Below are 11,665 nucleotides of genomic sequence, written 5' to 3' on the forward strand. Positions count from 1 at the left end.
AGTCAGTGAGTCAGTGAATCAGTGAGTGACAAAATTCAAAATTTTAACAAGTTGTCATTCTTAAGCTACTGGTTCAAATTGACTGAAATTTTAAATATACCGTGTTTATACAATGACTGATTAGTTGCTGAAAATCCAGGCTTCTTGTTTTATCCACAACGAAATTATAGGGGTGTCAAAAATAGCCCGAATTGCTTCGAGAAAAGGATGTTACGGCCGTGCCGCTTTTTTTTTGCTCGACTTGCGGGGGCACTTCCGTGCCCCCAGATAATATTTTGGCATAATTCAGATAGCTGCTTTTTTAAAACCAAGTGAACAATAGGCGACTTAAACATTTCTTCACAAAGAAAATCTAAACACGATATTTCACAAACATAACGCTTGCTACGTTGCTACACACTTATTCGGTTTGGTATTATTCGGTCCAGCCGGGCTGCAAAACCAAATATGTGTAGATGAACCCGATCGGCACAAGCCGAACAAGTGAGCCGATTTTTCGATAAATATTGCCGAACCGAAACCGAAAAGAAAATAAACGTTTGTGTACATTTGCATGTTTACATAAACATTATTATCTCAACCATATGTTTTGACGTCACATAATACACCTTAATATTCAGCTTCGTCACAGTCAGTTACATCGCAATGACTCATTGTCTCATGGATCCACCGCCAATCCTACGCTAAGAAATTAACCTGACTAATGGGCTTTGTCATCGGACAATCCATTTGATTAGCCTGTAATAGTGCTCTAGAAGCGTCCACAGTTTAAAAGTAGTTCAGTAGATTTTTTTTAAGTATTTAGAACGATAAAGATAGTTATTTTTTTGTAAAATACTGGACATACTGGTATCTAGCTGCATCTGGTGAGGCTGGAAGCCGACTCCAACATAGCTGGAAGAAAGGCTAGGTTGATGGACAGTAATTTTTTAGGTAACTATTGATCCCGCAATTTAAATTAGACCGTCAATTTTTTTATCTACCTATTTGCACGCCCGCTTTCCTCATAAGGAGTTTACTTATATCTGAAATCCCAAACCAAAATAATATTTTTTCAATACGAAAGAAGATTTCCTTTCATCTATACGTTTATAAAATTTAAGCTAGTGTAAGCTTCTTTTAAAATGAAGGTCTCCCAATCTTTCCTTATGCTCGTTAGTTACCTAACTTTTCTTACAAGAGTCAAATACCTACTTGCGCAAATCTTTGCGGTTCGTATGTCCGCGTCGTCTGCCGCATTATTCGGTAGTATTGACTAACAGCTAGTTTTACCCGCAGTTTTTACTTTTAAGCTTTAAATTTTAACTACAACCTCTAACTACAACTTGTTCAAACTTCTAGGTACTTATATAAGTCAGTTAATAACTACAATTAGTAACTTTTGTAAAATTGCTTTCACTTACAATCGGGTCTACGTAAATGTGCGTGTGCTCTGAGGGCCACTCTCTCGAATTTATTTGAAAACATGTTCAGGATTTAGTGAACATTCCCAAAGAATTGTGAAAGTTGGAACCAGATTTTGTGAAAATCAAATAAGGGAATTATGGGCTTTAAAGTTGGACCCTCAGTCCGCACATAGAGGATTGAGGGTCCACTTGTACCGGATAAACTAAGGGCACTAAAGAAAAAGTCTTTACGCCAAAATGTAAGATAATGCCAAGCAAAAATTGCGGACACAAGAAATTACAAGAAAAACATTGTATTATTTTCCATACCTGCGTTCAAAATGGACCCTCACGTGGAAAGATTATTACGCTTATAATAACAAAACCATTAACTTTTGGCTACTCTTTGAAACCCTATATTATAGTATATAAATTGTGACATTTTGTGAAAGAAATAACAGATCACGATATCATGTTGGTTAAAAATTATCACCTAGTTAAAATTCGGACCCTCAGTCGTCCACTTTTTGGTTTTCGTTTTGTTTCGCTTAACGTATGATAGCTAACAAAAACACAAAATGGTCTCCTTTTGTGGAAAAAAATGTGCAACAAATTGATATAATTTGTTAATAATAATAATTACGTTAAAACAACAAATTTTAATTTACACTGAATTGACTATTAATGTATGTGGGTAGGGTGACATTAATTTTGTTTTTGCCCACCTTTAATTTTTAATGTAGTGTTAATTCTGAGTGATGTTTTTGTGTTGCACAATAGTCGCTATTAGTTTAGTAAGCAATATCGTTTATGTGAGTGCATCGGAAGTGATTGGTGATAAGGATTTGTTGCGAGTTCTATGTAACAGTGATAATTACGTTAATGCATTTATAAATATTTAATGTGCAATCAGTGGCGGATTTGCAGTCCTAGCCGCTATAGGCCCCATGCCCTGTGCCGCCCCTTTTTCAGAACCCATCATACATGTAGACTGGACACATAGTTCTTTATTGACGATAAAGAATTGACTAACTATATCCAGTCTTTTAATTGTTTAAACAAATTAATTAATGTTAACTATAAGCTGCTAGTTTATAATAAGTATTTTCCGAGGTTTTAGGGATGATTAGATACTTACATCAATAAAACATTTGAAAAGGTCATAGGATTTATTACTTAATTGTTTACTTAGTTGTATTACGTAATGTTACAAAACTCGTCTGCACTTAAGCGCAGCAAAATTATTTATCATATCTTCGCAATCTAATTTGGTTAAAAAATCAGCTTCTATGTTAAGCAGGGCAAGATCGTTTAACCTCTGCTCCGTCATTGTGGTGCGTAAATAGTTTTATAAAATAATAAAACGATCTTTCTCCTGTACAGTTACTGGCAGGTGTACACACACACATACGAAGAGCAACGTCCACGTTTGGGTAAATGATTTCAAGACCTTCAGTTCGTAACCATTTCAATAAACTGACTGCACTCTTTCGCTCCTCATTTTTTATGCTGCAGTGAGAACGAAAATGAAGACATTCTTCTGTAAAATTTTCTTCTAAGTTAGTAGGATAAATAAATTATTTGCAATGCTTTGGCCTTCTCTTCGACTTCTGAGATGCTTAGATTCGTCAGGTTAATAATAAAGTAAAATTTATCATAGAGCAGTTTATATGCATCCCGGCGCCTTTTTAGTTCTTCTGACAATGTGTCAATTATTACCAAAAAGGTATTTATTCTAAAATTTTCTCGGCCACTTTTGTGTTCCGTCTCTTCACCTGTATTTATTTCACCAGGAAGCAGCTTACGCTTTCGAACGCGTCGAAAATCTTTTTCATATTCCTGCACGAAGGACAGTTTACTGGCTTTTAACTCGAAATAATCGAATTTTTCTCTTGTTTCTCCAACAAAATGTACAGTTCTATGACAATGGTAATGTCAATATCCACACTCTGAAGTTTTTTACTTGTGGCGTTAATGCGATCCAGTAAAAATCCCCAAAAAACAACCATGAGGGCCGTTTCGTTGTGTGTTGTCCGCCTGTCGGAATTGCCTCAATGCTCTATACATTATTTCTAAATCTGGTGGGCTTCTACGTTTCTCCGAACCCATCGTGCGCGAGTCCGACTCGCAGTTGCCCGATTGTTTGTCACGAAGTGCCGCCCTAGGCCTGGGCCTACTGGGCCTTAGGGCAAATCCGCCACTGTGTGTAATCGTATCTTTGTACAAGCAAGACACTCGCGTTCAAGGAAATCAAACTTTTGATTTAAAGTAAGTTTGATTTCGATATGTACCTACCTAGTCTTATAATTTAACAACTACTATTAGGTACGCACTAATTAAATTTCTCCTAAAGTTGAATATACTGCTATGATATTGATATTACCGGTGAGCATTGCTTATTGAATATTCCATATACAATAAGAATAAAATCAAAGGTATATGAACTCATCGGAGCTATTGAATTTGTTCCTCCACCCTTTTCAGATAGTATTGGTCATTACAAATGTCATGTTTTAATAAATAGTAATTTCCAATGTTATGATGATAATAAGAGAAAAATCGAACCAAGTTTATTAATACCGATAACTCTACATTTATTAATCTATGCTGCAATTTAAAAGGGTAAATGAAGTCCAACGCTGCTTCCATTACAAATTTTAGACATTTAAAAAAAAACATTCTGAAAAAGCTATTTTTAGTAATAATTTTTAGTAAGTTATGCAAAATGTTGTCACCCTATTTCATTATTTTCATACTAAATTAAAATTGATTTTCTTATACAATAAAAGATGTTTTTATTAACCAATGGTACTGTATTTGTAGCACATTTTTTTCTCTACAAAAGGAGATAATTTTGTGTTTTTGTTAGCTATCATACGTTAAGCGAAACAAAACGAAAACCAAAAAGTGGACGACTGAGGGTCCGAATTTTAACTAGGTGATAATTTTTAACCAACATGATATCGTGATCTGTTATTTCATTCACAAAATGTCACAATTTATATACTATAATATAGGGTTTCAAAGAGTAGCCAAAAGTTAATGGTTTTGTTATTATAAGCGTAATAATCTTTCCACGTGAGGGTCCATTTTGTACGCAGGTATGGAAAATAATACAATGTTTTTCTTGTAATTTCTTGTGTCCGCAATTTTTGCTTGGCATTATCTTACATTTTGGCGTAAAGACTTTTTCTTTAGTGCCCTTAGTTTATCCGGTACAAGTGGACCCTCAATCCTCTATGTGCGGACTGAGGGTCCAACTTTAAAGCCCATAATTCCCTTATTTGATTTTCACAAAATCTGGTTCCAACTTTCACAATTCTTTGGGAATGTTCACTAAATCCTGAACATGTTTTCAAATAAATTCGAGAGAGTGGCCCTCAGAGCACACGCACATTCTACGTAATACTCGTTACAATCGTTTTTTAAATATTTTATTATCGACCTAGCAATCTCCCGACGACGAAAAGCATTAAATTCTTAAAAAAGGAAGAACGAAACATTATTTACCTATAGCATAATAGCAATACAGTTGATATTTCCTCAAATGAATAATATCCCAGTATTACCCAGTTAGGTTTATGATTCATCTCAATTAATCATAATTAAAGTCAGCTCACCTTGAAATACCTACTTTCTCGATTTTATCCCAAAAAGAAAATGTGTATTTGTTTGTGTTACTACATATTTATAATATTATCTATGTACAGAAAATATTAATAAAAGCCATCATTATGAAAAATATTCCCGCCATTTTTTCCGTAAACTTTATCTCAGTGTAAATTGCACGCATTAAAAAAAACAACGATACTTTATTATATAAAAAAAGTTTTTTGGATTCAAAGCGTTTACTCACCTTTGCGCGGCTACTTCAAACTTCAATGTCTAAAAATTATGCAAAGAACACAAGTAATACAGCCGACTATCACCAACGACCCGTGACTCAATAATGCTTATGGCTTAGCCCGACAATGCTTGTCACACATCGAATCTAAAAATCGATCAACTTCCAATATTATGGTTAATTATGTACCGACGGCAAACTATGTTTTTCTTTATTTTATTTAAAAGAAAAGTCACATGTGAATCAGACGAGATGAAAAGATAGAATGACGCAGAGCAATGAACGCTGGCCTTGGTCCTTAGTCGGAGAATAAAGGCTGTACATGCACAGTATATGCGTGATATAAATACATAGGGAAATAATTAATTTAATACAGATTACAAATTACCGTAATCAGCTTTGGTAGAAGTAAATATTACTAGTGATAAAATAATAATGCGTATTCCATTTGTCATATTTAGGGTATTTTTAGAACAATGTATTAGTCTGTGATGCATAATGAAGATTACGTTCCGGTAGAATTTAAAATTGAAAGAAAACATATTTAAGACAAATTAAACTTTTTAAAACGATACAATTTTATTTACAGTTATGTTAACTATCAAGCACCGGATAATAAATTGAACACGTCGCTCGATTTTTAAGCGAGCGTTTCAATTAATAGAATTAACCATAAGATTTCCTAAACTTACAAAACAGGGTAACCTTGTTCCACGATAGCTAATGGGCAAGATGAATGACGAGTGTCATTAAAATAAATTTAAGAGACTTTTATAAACCGCTAGTCGATGCTAACAAACAATCCATCAACAATATTATCTAGAAAGACAACTCGTACACCTCCATTATAATATAATAAGCGAAACGGTAATTATCCTACCATGCTATGGATAGTATAATATCGATCAGTTTCAGTAATTTACTGGCCTGGTGCTACAGTTTTCAAGGATAGCCTAGGTATCATGCATAATAGAGTAACTGACATGACATGGCAGGGTATGGCGCGACTTGTTGGTTCGACCTTCAAGACAACTGCAGCAGCGGTAATTTTTTTTTAATACACGTGCAGGCTGCTTTGTTTTATTTTTTAATTTATGGTAGTTGTCAACATTTTTAATGGGGACACTATCATTCTGTATAGCAGATAGGTACCTACTTGGAGTAAAATGCAAAGTAGCAATTTTTACGTAACATTAAAAGCGTTCATATTCTTACAATTAAAACAACCGATCAATAATGTAGTATAATCATAGGTATTATGTATCATTACATAAAATAAAAGTGAAAATGCTGTAGGTATAACCTTCATATATTTCAGACACAGACAGTGAGTACCTAACTACTACACAATGCTCGAAATCTCCACAGTGCAGTGGTAAAAACGTTATTTTACTACATTCAAGCCATACGTTATCGACCAGCAATTTGAGATCACGTCCTCACATATCGGATATCAAACACCAGTTGTATTAGGTATCTGAATAAGTACCTAGTCTAATTCCCGGGTAGGACATGCCAGTAGGTAAGTCTGTTGGTAATCACTACCCACTCGTTTGACAATTTAGAGAACAACAATAGTAAGATTATAACTGGTAGTTTCAATCTAGAATCCGACGAAGCATCGCTCTTTTTGTGCGTTATAAATTTTTTGGACGTTGAAATATATTTTTTTGAAAATTTTATTCTTGGCCTGTTCGGATATAAAAATGTTTTCATAGCATAGTAACCGACATTTTTTATGAATACATTAAGTTATTATAATCCATTTGAACGTAAAAGGTGTGTATCGCACTACTTTACCCAACTAATTTATATTCGCCATGATATAGGTACAATAAATCACGGAAGATTTTAAAATAATGTCGTTCTCAAATGACATTAATTTATCTCCAATATTTTTTAAACTTACCCGCCATTGAGGCGCTGCTCATTCTTCCGCGTGTAAAATCAATTTTGAAATATTTATGTAACTTGATCACAAAAAAAATCTACAAAACAAAATAACCTTTTGTTGTAACTAATACACGTCATTGACAGTTCAATGAATTGTCTAGTTTCTTCGTAAATCAACGACGGGCTTCATAATTTAATTAAGTGGCGTGTAAGAGAAATAATAAAATGTTTGCTTTGCGGTTCAATAACATATCTTATATTAACCAATTTATTTATTTATTTAACTCATCCAACTAAAATAGTATTTACCATTATTAGAATAATAATAGTTATGGGCTGGTCATTTGTACAGAATCCTTTCCAACAAGTCTTATTTATTTTCTGCTTTTGGGACTAAATAGCCTTAGTTTCAAAGTTGACAGCGGACTCGATTGTCTATAGTGTCTGTCTGTCAAGTAGGTATGTCACTTTGACTGACTTTGACATCACATTGTTTTAAGGTTATGTTTTGAAAACAAACAATTTTATCTAACTTCCAACTCTAAATAGAAGGTAGAAAGCAATTTAATTGAATTAACGTCTATTTTATTATATTTTTTGTTAAGCTACAAAAATGGCGCCGGGAAAAAAAGGCAACGTCCATGGAAAGCGTTCGAATCATCATGTGAAGCGAGATTATGCTGAGAGATTAAACGATCTAAGTATTCAGTCGTCGGAAGAAAGTGGTTCTGATGATAGCAGCTCTGATAATGAAGGCGTTGAAGCTTCATTTGCCGTGAGCATGTGGGATTTAAACCATTGCGATCCGAAAAAGTGCTCAGGCAGAAAACTCTTAAGACACAATCTCATAAAAAACCTGAAGCTGGGTCAACGATTTCCTGGATTAGTACTATCACCTGTTGGTACTCAATGTGTCAGTCCTAACGACAAAGATATTATTGAGAAGTTTGGTTTAGCAGTCATAGATTGTTCATGGGCAAAAATTGATGAAACTCCTTTTGGTAGAATGAAGTCACCACATCCACGACTATTGCCATTCTTAGTTGCTGCAAATCCTATTAATTATGGAAAACCGTATCAGTTGAGTTGTGTGGAGGCTTTAGCTGCAGCTATGGTTATAACTGGGCATAAGAAAGAAGCACAATTTTATTTGTCAAAGTTTTCATGGGGCCATTCATTTTTGGAACTGAACTCGGAGGCTTTAGATATGTATGCAGCTTGTACTGACAGTAAGAGTGTGTTGGAAGCTCAAGAGAAGTTCTTAGAATCTGCTCAGAATGAGAAAGATGACAGACCAATGTGGCCCCCGAGTGAATCTGAAACAGAGTCGGAAGATGAACCTTCATAGTGTAATAATGTTTTTGTTATTTTATGTAACTAATGTATAATGCCTCTATGTATACAATGATAATGTGTTGTAAAATAAAAATGTATTTATTGATAATTATAAACACAGATTTTAATTTATCTACCTACCTATATTTTTTACTAGCTGACCCGCGCAACTTCGCTTGCGTCACCTAAGAGAATGGGTCAAAATTTTCCCCGTTTTTGTAACATTTTTCGTTGCTACTCCGCTCCTAATGACCGTAGCGTGATGTTATATAGCCTATAGCCTTCCTCGATAAATGGGCTATCTAACACTGTAAGATTTTTTCAAATCGGACCAGTAGTTCCTGAGATTATCGCGTTCAAACAAACAAACAAACAAACAAACAAACTCTTCAGCTTTATTATATTAGTATAGATATATGATATATATAATATATATCACCTTGAATTAAGCACGTTCTTCTTGCTTGATTTCAGTGTATGGATGTACTATCGAACCAACTGAATCATGACCCATTTTGCCGACAATTCGCTTGACACCGTCAAAACACTAAGAATTTCATCTTTATCGTCAAAGTTGCACTTAGGACATTTTAAACATGCATACGACTGTGTTATGATGTATTACGACTACAGATAATTTTAACCTTTGTTATTACAGTACGTAGATACGTTTTCGATGAATCACTCTTAATTTGAATCTAGAATGTAAATAGTATAAACTCTTTTCACTACGAAAAAACCTATTTGTGTCAAATATGACAAATATCAAATAGCACGTCATTTAGAAATCTGTGTAACGATTAGGGTAACCACTATAGTCATTGCCCATCATACAGTGATTGCCAATGTTAAGGAATAATACGTTTATTTTAATTTCTAAAGTATACAGTTCAAATTAATTGCGATATATGTCACTTTTAGAATATTGGTAACACTTTTAATTTATAGAACTCATGTCCGACGTTTGTGCGACAGGTGTGTAGTTCGAAAAGAAAAATAAGTTTGTTGCAATATTTGTTAAGGATAACACATTTGAATTAACAGTATTCACTAATATTTCTTGTATTTAAGTGTTTTATATTGAATTAGTATAAAGTTATTGAAACAAACGACTGATGTTCTTTTAGAAAGAATATTTAAGTTGCGTTTATAACAGAGTTTAAGTCAATGTTTTACTAAATAGGTAAAGATACTATTGACCAAAATTGTGTATCAATTCCTTAACCGGGTAATAACTATGCTGGTTACCCTATATTATTTTAATTTTTATAGTTACAATGACATTATTTCCTACAAAGTCCGAATAAACCATGTCCTGAGTGGGTATCGAACCCACTCCTGACGCGTCCCAGTCGTAACATCAACCCACTACGCCACGGAGCCTGTTGAAAACGGTAGCAAAGCATTATTGTATTGACGCACAAAGATTTGTCGCAATAATGACAGATAACAAATTCATCACCAAGGAAACGTAGGTTCAAGCCAATTTCGACCTACGCGCATATAGACGTGTTTTAGAAAATGAGCACATGGTGGGTCATGATTCAGTTTGTTCGATAGTACGACACAAACTGGTTTGTTTGAAACTAAGGGCCGTTGCAGAATTTAGTGAAGACTGTCGAGTTTGTTGACTTAAGAAAATGAATGCAATTTCTCTAACGTTTAGCAAGAAAAAGAAAATATGTATTTTGTGTTGTGAACAGCTGAGGTTTATTTTATATGAATTAGTACTGATGTACTAAGCATGCTTAGTGCTTATGACCCGCGCAACTTCGCTTGCGTCACCTAAGAGAATTGGTAAAAAATTTCCCCGTTTTTGTAACATTTTTCATTGCTACTCCGCTCCTAATGACCGTAGCGTGATGTTATATAGCCTATAGCCTTCCTCGATAAATGGGCTATCTAACACTGAAAGAATTTTTCAAATCGGACCAGTAGTTCCTGAGATTAGCGCGTTCAAACAAACAAACAAACTCTTCAGCTTTATTATATTAGTATAGATTTTGAAGTGTTAGGGTCAGCGCAGACCAAGAGGAGCGCAGCGGAGAGGATTTTTTTAACGCACTTGAAAATCAACTTTAATTTAATTAAAATAAAGTGCATAATTGCTTGAACCTGACAAAAAATGCTCGCGCGTCCTCGAGGATGCGCGGGTATCCCCGCGCATACTCGAGGACGCGCGAGCATCGTACGAAAAATTTCAATGTTGTTACTGAGTTTAAAGAGAGAGAACGTCATTTTTATTCTTCTTCAGTCAAAAGAGCAATTATAATCATGGCCCAGTCTACCATCGTTGACGAATTTTCACGAAAACTGGCCTGTTTAATGAAGAATGGTAACCTAGAAAGTTTTCCTCGCGCAGGCTCGAGCAGTCGCGAGCATGCTCGAGCATCCGCGAGCCGTAAAGAAAATGCTCGAGACCGCGCGAGGATTATTCCGGTCTGTCTGCGCTGGGCCTTACAAAGCAGGTTGTACTGGCATTTCATGGAGTTCCATTTCTTTAAAATAATAGGATGAAATAACAAATAGTATGTTAAGTATTGTTGTAACAATCACAGTGACTGCCATAAAATTTAAATACGAGACTCGCAATAATCAGCACAAGCAGAGAATGGTAAAAACGCCATCTATCGGCTCGCTATATTACTTAGTACGTGCCACTAACGCTATCTACAATAACTTGATTGAACTATTACAATTTTTCCTACGGTAGCGCCATCTAGTTTCTACCGCACAATTACAATAAAAGTTGCGTGCGAAGTCTGATAGAGAGAGCTTTTGTATTCAAAAAAGTTTTTTGGGTCCCTGCTGTGGGGATTCAAGTTTCTGCGACATGCGTGCGTTCGAGTTCGCTTTTCGTTTAGTTTGCTTTTGCTAACCGAGTGTGTGAGGCGGTTATTGTTCGGTGCAGTGGCGGTTTGAAACTCGCGGAATAACTTATATCACTTACTTTATGAGTGATTTGTTTGTGTTTGTAATTATTGTGTTGTGTTTGTAGTGTGAGTGAATATTTTTTTGGAACTGTGGACTTATTGGACTAACTTTTTGGAACTTGGGTAAGTTTGTCCGTTGACTTCTATGCAACCTGTCACGCAGGTGTCTCGCAAGTCGCAAGTCACTAACCTCTGATGAATACCTAAATGATTGCTTTAGATGCGGCTACTTTTAGTTTTAGATAAAAGTTACTACTAATGTGTAACTTTCCTCT

General features: G+C 35.0%; 3 protein-coding genes across 8 annotated transcripts in view; 2 read left to right on the forward strand and 1 right to left on the reverse strand.

The window, feature by feature from the left end:
* The window catches only part of LOC142973151 (calcyphosin-like protein), a 66,383-nt gene that overhangs the window by 16,540 nt on the left and 38,178 nt on the right, over window positions 1-11,665 (reverse strand). Inside the window, exon 1 of one of the 3 annotated variants that reach the window (XM_076114747.1) lies at window positions 7,139-7,277. The exons of 1 other annotated variant lie outside the window; for it this stretch is intronic. In XM_076114747.1, the coding sequence (XP_075970862.1) occupies window positions 7,139-7,160 (22 nt within the window). In that variant the 5' untranslated portion in view covers window positions 7,161-7,277. Of the gene's footprint in view, window positions 1-5,241; window positions 5,475-7,138; window positions 7,278-11,665 lie in introns of those variants that run through there. One more of the 3 variants, XM_076114749.1, reaches the window with a different exon arrangement.
* On the forward strand, window positions 7,596-8,567 carry LOC142973389 (18S rRNA aminocarboxypropyltransferase). The gene has a single exon (XM_076115057.1). It carries the CDS (start codon window positions 7,736-7,738, stop codon window positions 8,468-8,470), a length of 735 nt encoding a protein of 244 aa, XP_075971172.1. The 5' UTR covers window positions 7,596-7,735; the 3' UTR covers window positions 8,471-8,567.
* The window catches only part of stan (Protocadherin-like wing polarity protein stan), a 203,474-nt gene continuing 203,151 nt past the window's right edge, over window positions 11,343-11,665 (forward strand). For all 4 annotated transcript variants that reach the window (XR_012959493.1, XR_012959494.1, XM_076114743.1 and 1 more), the window contains exon 1: window positions 11,343-11,513. The gene's annotated coding sequence lies outside the window, so the exon portion shown is untranslated. The remainder of the gene's footprint in view (window positions 11,514-11,665) is intronic.

The sequence above is a fragment of the Anticarsia gemmatalis genome, chromosome 5 (genome assembly GCF_050436995.1).
Source record: "Anticarsia gemmatalis isolate Benzon Research Colony breed Stoneville strain chromosome 5, ilAntGemm2 primary, whole genome shotgun sequence".
Classification (NCBI taxonomy): Eukaryota; Metazoa; Arthropoda; class Insecta; order Lepidoptera; family Erebidae; genus Anticarsia; species Anticarsia gemmatalis.

Bases quoted from the DNA above. Each gene is read 5' to 3' on its own strand.
- LOC142973389 (XM_076115057.1), top strand. From the start codon at position 7,736: ATGGCGCCGGGAAAAAAAGGCAACGTCCATGGAAAGCGTTCGAATCAT.